This window comes from Microtus oregoni, unplaced genomic scaffold (genome assembly GCF_018167655.1).
Source record: "Microtus oregoni isolate MIOR12 unplaced genomic scaffold, Mior012 000007F_ref0000211, whole genome shotgun sequence".
Lineage (NCBI taxonomy): Eukaryota > Metazoa > Chordata > Mammalia > Rodentia > Cricetidae > Microtus > Microtus oregoni.
The window spans coordinates 32,467,542-32,485,994 of NW_024543066.1; the positions used below are offsets into that span (position 1 = coordinate 32,467,542).

The following is an 18,453-nucleotide window of genomic DNA, read 5'->3' on the forward strand; positions in this document are numbered from 1 at the left end:
CCCAGGCCCACCTATGGAATGGTACCTCACAGTGGGCTGAGCCTCCACATCAGCCAAGACAGTCTCTCATAGACGCAGCCACAGACCAGCCGATCAAGACAGTTCTCCAACTAACTAGAGGTTGTTTCTAGTTGACACTAAGTATTAACACACAGGTTCTGAAAGTTTAGTGATGCATTCTCATTTTGCTACACATACACTGTTGGTGTTTGTATACAAATGTTCTCACCAACTTACTGTTACGCACAGTAAGTTGCTTGCCAGTAAAAGGAAATGGTAACAGGAGAAGTGCTTTAGAATTTTGCGTTGTTCTTAATCTTATAGTTGAAGACATTGCTGTTTATGCCATAAAGATATTTGCTATACTTTTTTTTTTTTCAATTTGGGACCAATACTGAGAGTTTTATTTTCTCTTTTATATTTTGCTGCAAGTGCTGAAATTGAAATTAAATTTCTCATATTGGTGTCCTGCTTTATAGTTCACAGTATTCTGAGGTTTTAAGTACCTTTTTAAAATAAATGTACATTAAAATTACGTTGATTTTTCAATACTTAATAAGCAATATTATATAACTATCACCTATCACTATGTAAATTGAATGTTATTGTCATTTCCAAAGCTCCCATCTTATAATCTTTAATCACTTCATTCTTTCTGTTTGGAGGTAATTAGCATACTGACTTTTTCACTTAGCATCAGTATCAATTTTGTGTTTTTATTTGTGCATAATGTGCTTTAAATTATTTTATTACTTTGCAGTTTTATACTCTTATGCCTACAAACTTTTTGTCTTTTTTCATTTTTATATGAGTGGCTAAGTCCTTTGAAGTTCTATTAGTTCATATTATAGTCTAGGATACCGCTGTTCGCTTTACTCATTTATACACGGCAGGCACAGCTTTGCTCTCTCTCTCTCTCTCTCTCGACCTTTAAGAATTGTTGTTACTGTTCTTAATTCTCCATGGAGTACAAATGGTGAACACCGTAATACCATTATTATAATTTTCCCCAACTATTTACACCAATATTTGAATCTGGCTCCATGTACTGTCCTTAGTACTTTTAATAAGAAAATCTTTATAATAGTTTTTAAAAGCATAAAATTATAACTTAAAAATTTGTGTTACTTTTGAAATTAAGATGATTTTTGTATTTTAACTCCTGTGTTTTTCTGATATAGTATTACTTTATCTATATCACAAAGAAAGTCTGTTCTTCTGGGTATGTGGTGCACACCTTTAATCCCAGCACTTGGGAGGCAGAAGCAGGTGGATCTCTTACCCCTACCCCCACACCGCTGATACAGGGAACTCACTATTTGACCAGGCTGGCCTCAAGCTCACAGAGATCTGCCTGCCTCCGTGTCCCGAATGCTAGGATCAAAGACAGATGGATCTCTTGAGTAACAAGCCAGTCTGGTCTAAAGGTTGAATTCTAGAACATTTAGGGCTACAGAGTAAGACACTGTCTCGTAAAAGAAAAAGAAAAAAAAATCCATCCTATCAATTGGTTTACTTCTTATGTATGTAAGAAGTTAAGTATTAGCCTGATGTAAACATCTACTAGAATTTGCTGAATTGAGTTCTTATCCTTTAAAACAAATCCTGAAGTTTAAATTGTCTCACTTGTGAAATTTTGAGTAATCCTCTGTATTGTGTTTAGTATTTAACCTCAATGAAAAAATGAAATTGCTTTTGACATTCAGATTTCAGTAGCATGTGGATAATGTAAGCACTTGATATTTCTGTCTTTTCTCAAATGATGATTTCAATGAATAAAATGAACTAAAAGTTTCTGTTTTAAAAAGTAAACTTATGAAAAATTTGGGCTATGTTTTAGAAAGAAAAGGAAAAAAAAAAGGAAGAGAAAAAGAGAGAAAAGGAGCCAGAAAAGCCTGCCAAACCACTAACAACTGAAAAGGTAAAATTTCTTTTTTTTAAAAAAATCTAAGATTATCATCTTATTATATGCCTGTATTAAAGACTTTCTGGATATTTATGAAATGCCAATTATTAGCTTTTCAGAAACTAATCATGCAGTTAATCCTTCATACTGAGCATAGCCTCATGAGCTTCTCTTATGTGATTTCTAGTCAGTTATACGTATGGTTCACATCATCTCAAATCCTTATGAAGCAAGTATTCTCCTTTGAGTGACCCTGAAATGGTGATTTTAGCTGCCATGTACAGTGAGGCTGGAGTAAGTTTACAAAATGAAGAGGTCACAGGTGAAAAAGCTCAGAGAGGATTTTCTGCTTCATAACATATGAGCTAGATCTTGAAGCATGAGTAGTTTAGTGTGGAAGAAAGAAGATGCTAGACTGTAAGGCAGCCTCGAGATGGTCTTGGAAACCGGAAATAAAGTGTGTTTGGACAGATGTAGTGAAAAGTAAGGTCAGAACAGGAGCGTGAACTCATATCACAGTATTTATTCTTCTGATGAGGAGTGGTCCTGGAATACACTTTGTTCTTGTTTTCTCTCTTTCCTCATCCCTCCCTTCTGTAGCTCAGGCCAACTCAAGCTCTTTTCTTAAATGTTTAAGTTACACTTGAATTGATGTGTTGTGTGAGTGTGCTGTAGCAAGTGTATGCATTTCCACCAGGGTAGTCGGAGGTCACAGGACAACTTGCTGCAGTTGGTTCTCTCCTTCCGCTGTGTGGGTTCTGGGAATTGAACTCAGGTCAGCTGGGCTTGGAAACAGACATCTTCAGTAGGCACCTCCCGAGCCATCTCAGTGACCCCCCCCCCCCAGGTTAAATGCTTACCTCCTCTTCCTGGTCCTCTTAAGTGCTAGACTGACAGATGTTTGGCACCACACCTGGCTAGTACTTGAGTTTCTACAGGAAGTGGTGCACCTAATTTAGACACATTCTTTTGCAAGGTTATTTTTGCAGTAGTATGTAAGAAAGGTATGATAGATAAGCTAGAGTTAAGGAGAACATCATCTTTGCAAAGGAATTGGGTGTATAATTCTGGTGCCTTGATTTTGAATGTGTTTCATCATTCATGTGTGGAAACATGGAAAGAGAATGATTAATTCCCTTTGATTTTATATCCTCTTGATAAATGGCATATAGACTTGTGGGACTCAAAAACAAGTAAAATATGCCTGGGCAAATAATTAGCTTGAGATAAGAATTTTTTTACAGCTTAAATGGTCTGCTGTGTTCTTACTATTTTACATAGTTTAAACCAGAAGCATTGAGTAGCTAAAGTATTGTCTTATCGAAAGCTATACAAGATGACAGTAATAAATAATTATATACTAAAATACCCTGAAGTCTAGCATGAGGAACCTACTGAAGTCATAATAGCTTTTTAATACTTAGTTACTATTAAAATAACTGAAATGATAAAGTGTATATATATATAAAGTCATATTTTAGATATGTTATAGGCTTTGTAGTAAATTGAAAACATTTTTTCCATGGAATTTCTGAAATGTTTTTAAGTCTTAACGTTTTATCACAAGTGAAGCAATAAAATAAGGAAGAAATCCAATTACTTTATGTGTAAAGCTTTCATTTCCTACTTAATAAAAGAAAGGCTTTTGCTCAGTAAGCATGCAAGCTCACAATCCTATTTTGTAAATTAGAAATTTTTCTTAAATAGAAAAAAGGAGTTATTTTCTCAAAAAATGCTTTGATAAAAAGTAGTTTCACTGAGCTAAAGCCCCCAGTTAAGTGCATCAAGATTTAAGGCTCAACAATTAAATTAGATGTGTTGTTGAAAAGGATGAAACCATCTAGAACTTTACTGAGTGCCCAGTGTAGTGTAAACATCATTTTGAAGCCTTTAAATGTATTATTTCATAGTCCTCATGGTACTTTGAGTTTGGTATGACTGTTTTTTATTTTTTTCATTCTTTGCTTGAACCTGAATGATATAGGATCAGCAGTTTATTCCTGGTCACACAGCTGTTAAGTAGTGACTAAGCTGAGATTCACTAAGCATCTGCCTTCCCTGCATGCACTATGAACAGTAATATACTGTGTGCACTATCAGTTTATTCTCTACCATCCAAAAGGGGATTAAGAAAAAAGGAGACATTATGTATTTGTCATGTGGCGGCATGGGTAGGGGCGAGACTGCCCCCTGTCTCCCCCACCTTCCCATCAATGCCTGAGGCAGATGGGAGAGATGTCCCCATCTGTCTTGTGGCCACATAGGGGAGAGATCCTTCCCCCTCACACCATCAGGTGGGAGAGCTGGACCTGAGGTCAAGAGCAGGAGAGCTGTCACTGCCCCTCATCAACTGCAGTACTCTGGAGAGTGGCCCCTGTGCCTCACCTGGGCAACACAGTAGAGCTCGCCCTGAAGGTGTAGGTGTGGGAGAGCCTACCTGGAGGATGTGAAAACAGGAGAACTGACCCCGCAAGGGGTGAACTAGCCAGTGAAATGCCAGAGAACTCACCCTGGTGCTAAAGACAGGGGAAGGCTGTCAGGCCGACCAATCCCTCAACTACCCAGGCCCAGAACCAGGGTTAAGTGCTGACCCATCCCAATATCCATGCCATCTGTGATCTGCTGGATCCAGAGTCACAGGATCTCCACAACAAAGGGCAGTCACAGATGTCCAGGAAGAGTCCCAGTATTGATAGTGTAGTAGAGACCAGAGGCCTCAGACCAAACCAGTGGTTCTTTGCAATGAATGTCTGCATGTAAAGATGTATGGCTAAAGGGATTTACTGTGTCACTCACTGCAGTTTCCATGATGAGGGATTCCCTCCCCCCTTTTTAATTTTTTGACCTTTTTATCTTAAATTTTATTTTATTTTGAGGGGTATTGCAGGAGCAGAGGGCAGATACAAAGAATGGGAGATGGATGTGATTGGGATGCATGCTGTGAAAGACAAAAAAATAAATGAAGTTTAAAAATGGGGGGGAACAGGAGGGCAGAGAATCAGCTCTTCTTTCTACTAAGTGCTGTTGTTTGTGCTAAGCATTTCATGTGTGCCATTTAGGGATGACAGTAATCCTGGGAAGTCTCAGGACAGTGACTATGCAAATTTAATATGAATTAATGCAAAGAAGAATAGAAAATTCATAAAGAAAAGCTGGCTCAAGGTCACGTGTAATAATTGGTGGAGTCATCTTTCTAAAGGGTGGCTGGGAAGGAGCTTATTGCTGCCTTACTGTATTAGCTACTGTTCTTGTTGCTGTCAACCAAAAAGCACGTTAAGAAAGGTTTGTTTGGGCAACATGGTATAATAAAAAGAATATGGACTTTGGAGTCAGGAAAAATTCAGTGATTATGATTAAAGCTTAATTTTTAACTGAGTATGATAATGCATATCTGTAATGCCAGCACCCAGAATGGGAAAGTAGGAATTTGAGGGCAGCCTGGGCTACATAGTGAGGTGCTATCAAAAATAATGTATAACAAAACAAACAAAATAAACCTGTAATGTAATATTCCAAGAAATGATCTTAGTTTACAAGTATTCTTAAAGTAGTCTGCCTTATACCTAAAACTGAAGACAGCTAATATGTAACATATATACACAGTGTAGATAGACTGTAGCAGGTTATTAGAACACAGCAGTGAACAGTTCCTGCCTCGACACACTCATTCTGAAGTCCTCAGTTTTTAATCTCAAAGACATGTTCACATTGGCTTCCAGCAACATGCCAGTTACAGTTCAGAATTTCCTCCCTGAGAGTGGGTTTCTTTTGCATACATTGTGTTTCTTGATGTCTGCCTGGCTTCTGGTTTGGAAGTTTTACGCACGCGCGCGCGCGCGCGCACACACACACACACACACACACACACACACCCTTGCCTTATGACTTCTTTTCTCTGATGTATCTAAAAGAGATGTTTAGTTTTCATCCTCCTGCCCTTTCTACTTGTTAAATTCATCAGTTTAGATTCCTTATGTGCTGTTGTCTGCATTAACTAGCCAGCTAAGGAGCAGTGGTATCTCATTCTTGAGGATCAGCTTTTATACCTGTTACTTAAAAGAACAAGAAATGTCAAAAACAGGGTGACTGAAAAGTAAGCTTTTATTCTGTTCAGTCTGTGAAGTAGCTTTGTAAATTACTGAAAGACTGGGCAGCGAAGCTTCTGCTGATAACACTGTAGTAATTTGAATGGGACTCCTGCTTGTTGGGAATCTCCATAAATTTTATAAAGTTGCTTTATTTGAATTTACTTATGTAAGTACTTGCTGAAAAATTTTGCTCAGTAAATTGTAGATCACCTAACTTTACCCTTACATAGTTAACTCAGGTTTTCTAATAGTGGTTCTCCACCTTCCTAGTGCTTGTGACCCTTTAATACAGTTCCTTATGTTGTGGTGGCTCCCAACCATAGCATTATTTTTGTTGCTGCTTCATACATGTAATTTTGTTACTGTTAAGAATTGTGATGTAAATATCTGTGTTTTCTGATGGTCTTAGGTGACCCTTGTGCAATGGTTGTTTGACTCACCGATTGAGATCGCTGCCTTATTAAAAGGCAAAGAAAGTCTGTGATGCTTATGGAAGCTGAATAAGTTACAGTGCAGTGATTCTACATGTCCTGTTTTCCACTTCTGAGCTCAGTATGAACTGTCAGAAGGGTGATAGTGAAATAAAGAGCGATGTGGTTGTCAGAATACTTTGATATTTACCTGTGCTCAATTTTTTTTCCTCTCCAACCTCAACTAACAAGTGTTAGTAGCAACTAGAAAATAATATGTGATCCAGTTCCTTAAAAGTGTAACTTGCTGGCGAGATGACTCAGCAGGTAAAGACACTTGCTGCCAAGCCTGAATGGAATTTTACCCCTGGACCCTGGATGGGTAAAAGGAGAGAACTGACCCCTCAGAGTTTCCCTTTGAACTTAACACATGTCATGGTATGCACATACACATACATACCACACAAAATAAATGAAGAGATAAAAGTATAAAAATTTGTGCCTGGCGATGCAGTCCTGTGGTCTCTGCTTCTTGGAAGGTCGCAGACTACAAGTTGAAGGCTTACTTGGGCAACTTAATGAGACTTGACTCAATATAAAATATAAAGAAGAAGGAGTTCGGAATATAGCTCAGTGATAGCATTTGCCTATCATGTATAAGGTGACAGGTTCAATTCCCAGTACTACGGGGAAAGATAAATAATGACACTATTCAGTGGTCTCATTGTGTAAGAATTACTATTGTAAATTCAAAGACCATGTTTACCTGCTTAAAAAAATAATAAGTGCTTTAGGATTCCTCATGCTAACTTCATGAAAATTATGCATAAGTGAAACTTAAAAGATTGGTTTGATTTATAAAATTATCAATCTAATGATTTACTTCAAAGGTACAGAAGAAAGAAGATCAACAACTTGAGCCTAAGAAAAGCACTAGCCCAAAAAATGCTGCAGAGCCCACTGTTGATCTTCTAGGACTTGGTAAGTAATGGACTGTAAGACAACTGAAAGCCTACTGGAAATGAACATGGTGTCCAGTTCTTCAGTATTATATCAAGGATTTGGTTTGAAATGGTCCGATAAGTATGCTGAACTCGCACAGAAAAGACACATTTTAATAAGGAAAACCAGTGTCCATCAGCTCTGTTCTTTACTGAAATAAAAGTAATGAATTCCTTGGGGGGAAAGATATCAAAGTAACCTTCAAAAGCTTGGTAGATGTGACATTTCAAGATTAAGTAAACAGTAAGTCCTCCTAGCCCCACTCAATTAAAATAAAATAGGGGGATTCCCACCCCCTTAGTAAAATAATTCTTGATAACAATATTATTAGCAAATACATAAATTCAAATTTTAATTTAATTTTAACTTAAGCAATGCATTTAAGAATTGTTTTGCATATATTATGCATAATAATGGTTTCATTATGGCATTTTCATGTACACAATGTATTTTAACCATGTTCGCCTCTCCTTTACCCTCCCTGATCCCCCCCACTGCTTCTGTGTCTCCCTTCTACTTCCATGTCTTATAAGAGAGTTTAATTAGGGTTACTAATAGGAGTATGGATAAGGGATTATTTATAAGATGCATCAGCTCACCAGTGACTTCACCACTGAAAAAAATGTCTCTTCCTCCCACAACAATTATTAAGTGCCCATAGCTGTTCAGAGAAGGGCAAGGCCTCGTGTACCCATCATGTTCCATGATGAAATGTTGAGAGTCCAATCTTGTGTAATTACAGCTTTTGAGTGTTCAGTAGCCTATTGGATGTGTCTTTCCTAGAAGACAGCATTCTGCAACATCCCATCCCTTTCCTTTGCCTCTTGCATTCTTTCATCCCCTCTTCTGTGATATTACTTGAGCTTTGGAGTGGTGATACAGATACCTCATTTGTAACCGAGCATTCAGTAGCCACTCATCCTCAGACTTTAACCCATTGAAGTTTCTGCATTAATCACTACTTACTGCAAACTGAAGCTTCCTTGACCACCAGCAGAAATGTGTAGGTATAAACAGATATTTAGAAGACATTTTCTTAGGCATATCACATTGATTTTGTAAACTTCTCAACAGTGCCTTCCTTAGTAGGGCCTCCGACTTTCTTAGCCATGAGTTTTTGAACAAGTTTACAGTACCACATATGTAATCTCTTTTGTGAACTGTAAGCATTGGAGCTCAGATGGAAAGGTATCCTGGCAGTTGGGAGCCAAGGTACACCACAAAGTCAGTGTAAGCATAGCAGCTTACAGCTCTGCTCCAGGAAAGGTTTCCCCAATGCCAGTATGGCAACTCTGCTACTGCATGGGAGGGTTTCCCCAGAAAAGTGTTAGAGCTCTGCTCAGGTCTCCTCCACCAAAGTGTTAGAGCTCTGCTCAGGTCTCCACCAAAGTGTTAGAGCTCTGCTCAGGTCTCCTCCACCAAAGTGTTAGAGCTCTGCTCAGTTCTCCTCCAAAGTGTTAGAGCTCTGCTCAGGTCTTCTCCACCAAAGTGTTAGAGCTCTGCTCAGTTCTCCTCCAAAGTGTTAGAGCTCTGCTCAGTTCTCCTCCAAAGTGTTAGAGCTCTGCTCAGGTCTCCTCCAAAATGTTAGAGCTCTGCTCAGTTCTCCTCCAAAGTGTTAGAGCTCTGCTCAGGTCTCCTCCAAAGTGTTAGAGCTCTGCCCATGCAGGGTACCTCTGGTCAAAGTCTGTCTTACTCTTTTTGTTGTTTAGTTTAATTATCAAGTGTGAGGTTTTCTATGGCTTTTTCCATACACACTTAGTTTTGGATGGCCTCTTGCCCTATACTACTTAAACTGTTTTTATCTCCACTTTCCTCTTCCACTTTCATGTGTGGTCTACTGCTCCACCATAACTTAAAGCCTCTTTTTTCTCTCATGGGACCTTTTGTTTTCTGAGGTTTGGTGGCATTTGTTGGCTAATTAAATATGAGAAAAGGTAGAGTTAAAGGTAGCATTAAATCTGTTTTGGACTGGACACTCAGAAAATAGAGTTTGCAATAGAGTTGGGAAAGTCTGCAGGAAGTCTGGATGGAGGATTAGGAGTTTTGTTTGACCATAGTTAATTGGAAATATTTATTACACTAAAAAGCTAATGCAAATAGAAGAAAATCTTAATTAGGTATTTAGATGACTTAGGATTAAAGAGAGGCCTAGGCGAGGAATACAAAATTGGATGTTTCCAGCTTGTAGGTGTTATTCAGTTATGAAATTAGACCAGATCATTAACAAAGTGAAAACAGAGAGGTTTAAGAAAAAAAGAGGTTTAAGTTCTGTGCCCTATGGTACTTAGTTATTTAGAGGCCAGGAGATAAAAGACCTAGAAAGGTGACTAGGAAGGAATGAATAAACTATGTTCTGTTAAAACTTTATTTGTAGAAAGGCAGAGGACCAAATGTAGTCTGCAAGCCGCTGGTCTCCATTGCTGTGAATTATGACAAAGGGATCTGTGGAGGCTGTGAGCCTGTCCCACCAGTGTTTGAGCTTATTTTTACTCCTTCAAAGTTGACCACAGCTGTGGCTACAAGCAAGAAATCCTGACCTAGGGTGTGGCTACTTGGTGTTTTGGACATTAGGTTGACTCATAGAGGTGTTTCTGCTTCACCCTGACCAAAGGTCAGAGAATTCAAGCCTATTCCTGCTCCTTCATTTTAAAATAGGAGGTTTGACCCAGGGAATGGCTGCCCACAGGATACTAGATCTAGGTTGTGTTCACTGCATATCCTGCCCAAAACATCAAATGCTTTACTCAGGAAATAATGGCTTGATGTCTCAAGTATTGAAGCAATTAACCGTTCTGGTTGTCCTTTGTATCATGTTAAAGTAGTCTTTGCCTTCTCTCCCTCCCCCATTTGTATTGGGGTATAAAAGCGTATGGAAAATAAACACAGGTGAATTCAGTATTCAGTATTTACTGGTTTCCCTCCTGGTACTATCCTATGTCTTTGTGTTTCTTTCATATCTTTGTTCCTCCTACCTTATGATTTAATCCCCATGCCCCTACTCTAGAATGTACGAACCAGTCATGGCTGGACCGCAGCAGAAGTCACCCCAACATGTGGCTTATGACAGGTATAGGAGCACATAGCAGGTCACATGCAGTCTCTGAAGATTGTTACTTAAATTTCAGTGGTGACAAGGCCACTGAAGTGCCATCAAATATGTAGACAAAGTAAGGAAGAGAGGAAGGAAGAAACAGTTGTCTTGTGTTTTTGGTTGATGAAGCATAGTGAAGGTTGAGAAATCAGTGCATTCAACACAGATAACAAGAATACATTCCAAGGTGTTTGGAATGTAAGAATGATCAGTGGAATTTGAGAGAGACTGGAAGGCAAAAAAAGGCAAAAAATAAATACATATAGATGGTTCTTTAGATGTATTGTCCTATTACAGGGGTAGGGACAGGGGAATGGAGCCTGTCTGTCTGTCTGTCTATCTATCTATCTATCTATCTATCTATCTATCTATCTATCTATCTATCTTATGAGCTATAGTCCATTTGCATTTTCATTGAGCAGACAACTTTGGAGAACCCATCGGATGATGTGATGGTACACTTGGAACTGGTCTGTAGGAGAAAGTTGCAGATCCAGCTAGCAGGGCAGTTGGTGAAGGAGGCTTCTCTGTTCGTGAGTTGTCTTATGTGGTACTCTGAAAACAGTGATGGGCTGAACTATGGACAGTGACTTGTAAATGTATTCCTGATTAGGAGAACTTCAGTCTCTTTCATAAGTGAACTGGAAACAAGAAGCCCTGGTGTTATGAAGTAGTTGTAATACAAACAGATAGGGTTTGTGAGCAAGGAGGAGTTAGCTGGCAGCTGAGTTTTTCAGGTACACCTATTTGTTAACCTCTCTTGAAATCCTTGATTTATTGTTAGAAACCTTTAAGGTGATAAAAGGACTAAATGGAGATTGAAGAAATATTAGAATTTAAATATGTATCATTAAAATACAAAGTATTCTTAATTCTTATTAGCTTATAAATTCTCATTTACGTGGGTGCTCGGATCACAAATGGGACACTAAGTAGTGTTTGTTTACCATGTCTTCATTTGGATTATTGGAATCAGATCAGTCCAATGTAGCAAGGCTAATTAGAATTGAAAAGCTCACTCATATTAACCATGAATGTTTCCTCGTGATTGGGGTGGTGATAAAGTCTGCCATATTTGAAATGTTACCTTCTTTCTAAGCATCTCTCAGTGTTATAATGTGAAGTAAGTCAGTAAACATGCTGGGCATGATTGTAGTTCGTGTGAACAGAAGTGTTTAACGTTTCGACATTGTAACAGTGATGTCAGCACACATGTTGGGCAGCATGCGGGCGGGCCACAGATTGAACATCCCTGACATAAGAAGTTATACCAGTTTAACACTTTTTTTCTGTAGTTGAAAATATTTCAACCTTAGTTTTTTATTTTGTTCAATTTCTGCTATATGTGTAGTTTGAAAATTTTCATTTCAGTCAACTTAGTTCAGAAAATGTTAGCTTGAATAGTTAAGATAATGTAGAAAGAGAATAGTTACCTATAAGCATTAACTATAGGTCTGGTTTTGTCTTTAAGATTGAAAGCCTTTCTTCATTTTACTGCATTGATCTAATTTCTGTTTGTCCAATGCCTTTTCAAGGATTCTGTGCCTTATTGTTATCTTTTATGGTGTCCCCAGCTAAATTCCTTGCATTTTCTAGAGGCTTTTCTTGTATTCTGAATCTCCCACTATTTTTATTGTTCACCAACTACTATTTCCACTTAATGATCAAAGGGGCTGTGTTGAAGGGAGCGGGCCCCTTGTTCCATCCTGCCCTGCTAGCTTAAGTCGGTACAGCATGAGACTCTTAATCTCAGGTTTTACATGGAGCTAGTTGAGGTGCCAATCTGTAACAGGAGGAGTGGGCCTGCTTTTCATCCCAGCTGTCCCGCTAGTTTACACCCAAAATAACACACAGAAACTGTATTCCTTTAAACGTTCCCTGGCCCATTAGTTCTAGCCTCTTACTGGCTAACTCTCACATCTTGATTCAACCCATTTCTAATAATCTGTATGTCACCACGAGGTCGTGACTTACCAGGAAATATTCAGCATGTCTGACCTGGCAGCTCCGTGGCAGCTCTCTCTCTGCCCTTCTTCCCAGCATTCAGTTCTGTCTACTCTGCCTACCTAAGTGCTGCCCTATCAAAAGGCCAAGGCAGTTTCTTTATTCAACCAATGAAAGCAACACAGACAGAAGGACCTCCTACACCAGGGTTGCTCCTATCCCCCATTCTGTAGGCAAGCGAGGAGTGCACAGCACAGTGCATGTCCACAGTAACTTCTGATTACCTGTGTATACAGTCCCTTATCTTGTAGTAGGGGCTGGGCTGTGTGTTTGGAAGAGGAAACTTCTAATTGTCTGGATGCCTACTTATGTGTCTATAAATGCACAAATAAGACACAACTGAACCTGATTTATGTTCTGTTTTTAGTTATTATGCTCCACCATGTCTTGTTTGAATAACTTAAATTTTTTAAAAAAAAATTGTTTTCAGCCTCTTGGTGTTCTACTGGCTTTCATTCCATCACTAAAGAATGTGCTATAGTAGTCCTTTGATCAGGAGGGTGTATTTAACTCCTAGTACTTTGCAATATTGTTCACTAGTTGAGGGCTGATCATACCATCTGTATTCCTCCCTTTACACATACAATGGGATTTTGTACAAGGACAGTGTAGTGGAAAGGTATTTGAACCAAAATGTTTTCTTCCTTTGTTTTAAGCTTAGTGCAAATAATTAACTATTTGAAGATCGGTTCTTAATTTTCAGAATTTTAAGTGATCCTTTGTAGTTAAGTGTATTTGTAATTATGTGGCTTCAGTTATATAAAATAGTGGATTTCAAGATGACACTTTTGGTCATATGTTTTGATCATATTCTTGTTGTTACTGTCCTTTCTTTCCCATGACCCCATGGCTTTTGTAGAAGTGTGGGTCTGTCTAAAGACAGGTCCCCAGCCTAGGGCTCAGAAGAGTCTGCCCTAGCATGAACACTGACACAAAGGAAGCCCTCGGTCTCTTTGTCCTAATACCTGGAGAAAGTATCATCTTCCATGGGACAAAAATCATCCAGGCCAATGTGATATTAATAATGGTGATAATGAATCCTTATTGCCTGATTTAAATACTGAAAATTAGAAATAGTGACCTTGAAAATGAATTGAAGCAATAATTTCAGTGAAACATGCCAAAGATAGTAATCAAAGACAGCATATGTTTAAACACATTGGGAACTTGTATTTACTGATTTTCTAGGTTGAAATATTTTAATTAAGGTTATTAAGAGTTGTTTCTTCAATAATTCTGTATATGTGTAGCTTTTGTGGCAAAAAGGAATATTTATGGAAGTGACATCCAAAGCTAATTATTAAAATACCATATAATGAGAAGTCTGGGATAGAGAGGAGGTGGATCCTGGTATGCTGTTCATGTGCTTGTTGGGGGTAGGTAAAAAATGATTAATGATTTCCAAAAATAAGTCTTCAGAATAGTGTGAAATAATAGTGTGAAACATTTGTTGAGAAGAGGATGGAGTTATGCTGAATGCTGTTTCTGGGAGAACAAACAAAACTGAAATGTTCTCTTTGGGGTAGAGGGTAAATCCTAAGACGAAAAGGAACATATATGATGGATGGAGGGTAGATCCTAGGGTAGAAAGAAACACAGAGTTTTCTTTTAGATTGTTTTTATTAAAAAAAATATTCTAAAAAGAGCACCGTGTTTCATGTAATATAAGAGATTCTATATTGACAAAAATCTATATTCCTTTCAGATGGTCCTGCTGATACACCAGTGACCAATGGGAACACAACCACAGTGCCACCCCTGAATGATGATCTGGACATTTTTGGACCAATGATCTCTAATCCTTTACCTGCCACTGTCATGCCCCCAGCTCAGGTATGCAGTGAAGTGTGGTTCTGTGTGACAACTTCAGAAACTGAACTTTGAAATCACTATCCCTAAGCAGTCACTGGCTGAAAGCCTGTTCTTTAGTCAGGGCTGGGAAACTAATCTTGGAGTTTTGTTTTGTTTAAACAGTTGTTTTACTCAAACACCGTCCCTTCTGTTGATGTATAGTTCTCAGCTACTTTGGTGCTAAGCAGCAGAGGCACTTACAGTAGAAACTGACATGACCCATACAGTCAGACTTCACCATCCTTAAAGTTTAACCTTTGTTTTCAGGAAACAACAGTATTTAGAATGCTTATGTGAGGTTGGGAATGAGACAACCTCAACCTGACCTTAAATCACAAGCCAGTGTTATTTTTTTTATTTTTATTTTTTATTGATTTTATTGAGCTATACATTTTTCTCTGCTCCCCTCTCTGCCTCTTCCCTCCCCATCAACCCTCTCCCAAGGTCCCCATGCTCCTAGTTTACTCAGGAGATCTTGTCTTTTTCTACTTCCCATGTAGATTAGATCTATGTAAGTCTCTCTTGAGTCCTCATTGTTATCTAGGTTCTCTGGGATTATGATTTGTAGGCTGGTTTTCTTTGCTTTATGTTTAAAAACCACTTATGAGTGAGTACATGTGATAATTGTCTTTCTGGGTCTGGGTTACCTTACTTAATATGATGTTTTCTAGCTCCATCCATTAGCCTGTAAAATTCAAGATGTCATTATTTTTCTCTGTTGTGTAGTACTCTGTTATGTAAATCTACCACGTTTTCCTTTATCTATTCTTCAGTCGAGGGGCATTTAGGTTGTTTTCAGGTTCTGACAAGCCAGTGCTATTAACATTGTCATTTTATTACATTTTGAATTAAGTTTTAGCAAATTAAATATTCGTTTTCTCTGAAGGTAAATTAGGTTTTAAGTAAGTCTTAAGATGAATCTTGCTGTTTTTTAATGACTAAATAAAAACTTGAAAGAGGCAATAAGATACTTAAAATACTAATGGTGAATAAATTCTGATTTTTTTTTTTGTGGCATTACATAGAGTTTCCTTCAGGTGAAACATTACATTTCAAGGTGCAATTTAAAGTCTCTAACAAGTCTGCAATATTATCATTCTCTCCTACATTGGAACACTACAAATAAGCAGCCAGTATGTTTTCTGAAAAGTATTTGAGATGCAATACTCCTTTTCTGTGGGAATATGTAAAGGTTTTAATAACAAGTCTATATCACATTGAGACTAATAATGATTTATTCTACATATTTTTATGAAAATTATTGTGTTCGTGCCTTGAATTTGAAAAGTAAATCTTTTGGGAATTAATTAGACTAAAATGAGTCAACAAATTTGAGTGTAGCAAAAGTATGTATTTCAGGAAAGGTAGCTAGCATATTGTGGTTTGGCCCTTTTAGTCCCTATTGCAGCTCATGTCAGAGCAGGGACTTTGGGGTCTGGGAAGATGGTTCGTTCGGTAAAATGCGTGATGTGCAAGCATGAGGTCATGAGTTCAGATCCCTAGCACCCACATACAAAGTTGAGCACAGCAGCATGTGTCTAACCCCAGTGCTAGGGGTGGTAGGGAGATGGGTAGATTCCTAAAGCTTCATTGATTGGCCAGCCAGTTGGTAATCAAGTTCTAACTTTTATGCTTATCAAGTTGTAGCCCGATGGTAAGCCTCAAAGACTAACCTTTATGCTTTGTGCATTCTGATTAGTACATTTTCAAAATATTGCCTTTGCCAGTAAAGAGTATCTTAGAAGTGTGTGTTCATATGAATGCTGAAACTTTGAAGGTTGTTGATTCTTGTGGGCATTTAGTATATGAAATTGAGCTGTAATTGGGTTCAAGTACCAAGATCATGAATTGCTCTGAACCTTATTTGACTTTTGGTGTTTTCTAAGCATGTGTAAATTCTAATGAAAGATCTGCCCGTGTGTAAATATAAAATAGCCTAGGTTTACCATCTGCCTGGAAATAGCTGAGTGACAAGAATGTACACGTATGGGGGTAGGGGGAGATGGACACATGGGAGGGGGGAGAGATTATGAATATATGAGAATGCATATGTAGACATGCCGATAACTGCCTTTGGTTTAGTCCCTGGGATTTCCAAAAGGCCAGAAAGCGAACAGGCAAACATGGTTTCCTTTCTCCCTGGTGGTAAAATGGTGGCAAATGCAAGCCCAGTAGATAAGCAGACTTCAGGTGCTTGCTAGCTGTGCCACTTAGACTGGCCAGTTTTAGCTGGTGTCTCTGTTGTGGTCGATAGTCATACTTCCTCACATGAAGTATTTAGATCATGAGAATGTTCGTTAGACTGCTCTATAGTAAGACCAAAATTTGTGTTTCCCCAACCATTTGGAAATCTTTTCATGTTGAAATCTCATTCATCAAGAATGGATCCCAAGGGGTTGAGTAGATTCCTGTGTTGCACGTAGGTGAAACATGATGAAAGGATCATTTAGTGGTGTCATTTTGTTTTCAGTGTTAATAATAAATAGTAAGTACTTAACTTTGTGTAAGGCCCTGGGGTTACAAAGCCTGTTTTCATTTTCATTGGACAGAAGTCAGTTGGCATACAGATGTAAGGTCACCTATCTCAACACTCGGGTAGGGTAGTGATCCAGTCCAGCTTGGAACCATTTATTGGACTCTGTGGTCCTAAGATATAATTCATTGGTAACTAAGATATAGTCAGATTAAAAGACACTATTTTGGTATTCTCTCATGTCTAATTTCTTACACATTTTAGAGTTTTTGCAAAATAAGATAGTCTTTTCTATGTCTCTTATAAGTCTTGCTAAATTAGTCATAATGGGTTCAAAATATGGCTCTGCTTAACTAAGTTTGAATAAAATGCTTTGACAGTAATTTCCTGCATAGTGCTCTATCCAGGACAGTAAATATGTAACTTTAACCTCCATTGCTACTCACCTCAATCTGTAGTTTGAGAAGAATGTGAGCCAGCATTTACGAGTCTTCAGAGAATTTTTAATTTTTTCATATTTAAAACTAATCATTAAGGAAGACTGTCATTACACAATCATATCCTTGTATAAGTAGATTAAGGGGAAGCTTGTTTTGTATTAAATGTCTAAATTACTTGTGTTGATTTGCTTATGGTTGAATATAGGTAGCTAAGTTTTTCTGTATTTCACTTCTGGATTTGAAGCATTCTAGTATTGTTAAAATAGACCTAGAACAAGTGCATAAACATTCTTCGGTGTAGTTTTTGAAAAAGTAAAAGTGTTTAATCTGCTATTATAGAACCTTTTGGTTCTGCAAGTGGCAACATTCTTTATTAGAAGTGACACTAATTCTTGAGAGAAGTTGTGTCCGTCTTCACACTGTTCCTGCATGTTTCCAGACTCAGTGTGCTCAAGATGTGATGGGCAAAACTGCTTTGCTCAGCTGCTGCATATGGCCAGAAAAGAGCTCCAGTCTCCTTGTTTACGCTAACACTGCGCCTTCACTCGAGATGCTCGTGTGTGGACTCAAAACTGATCTCATTAGATGTCACCATTAGATGTGCTGTTTAGAAATTAACTATTTATTTTGGTGTTTTGCCCAGGGGACAGCCTCTGTACCAGCAGCTGCTACCCTGTCTACTGTAACATCTGGGGATCTGGATCTGTTCACTGAGCAGACTACAAAGTCAGAAGAAGTAGCAAAGAAACAACTCTCCAAAGACTCCATCTTATCTCTCTATGGAACAGGAACACAGCAAAGCACTCCTGGTAATTGATGTTGAACTTTATTTCCAGTGAATGACAGTGGTATTATAGAGTACATCCTTTGAAACTGTAATGGCAGTTGCGTTTTCCTGTGGCAGGGGATATTTCTCTACTTAACTGAAATGAATGAAGGATTAGAATTAAACAATATAGGATTCACAAACTTTATTCATTTGAAACTTGACAAGTTGGTCACATATCACTTAATATTGTTCCACAAGTTTATAGGACATGAATTATCTTTGAAGAATTACTGGTATTTTATTTACATAAAGTTTGGCTTTGTGTACACTTTTCTCTGCAGGCAAACAAATAAGCAGTCAGAGTTATACATAAATATATATAATTATGCAAAATTTGGAAATGCCTTGTCATTATAGTA

General features: G+C 38.1%; 1 protein-coding gene across 2 annotated transcripts in view; it reads left to right on the forward strand.

The window, feature by feature from the left end:
* Window positions 1-18,453, forward strand: part of Smap1 (small ArfGAP 1) — an 84,534-nt gene that overhangs the window by 62,632 nt on the left and 3,449 nt on the right. For both annotated transcript variants that reach the window (XM_041655573.1, XM_041655574.1), the window contains 4 exons: window positions 1,841-1,921; window positions 7,295-7,385; window positions 14,207-14,334; window positions 17,909-18,074. In XM_041655573.1, coding sequence (XP_041511507.1) covers window positions 1,841-1,921; window positions 7,295-7,385; window positions 14,207-14,334; window positions 17,909-18,074 — 466 coding nt within the window. The remainder of the gene's footprint in view (window positions 1-1,840; window positions 1,922-7,294; window positions 7,386-14,206; window positions 14,335-17,908; window positions 18,075-18,453) is intronic.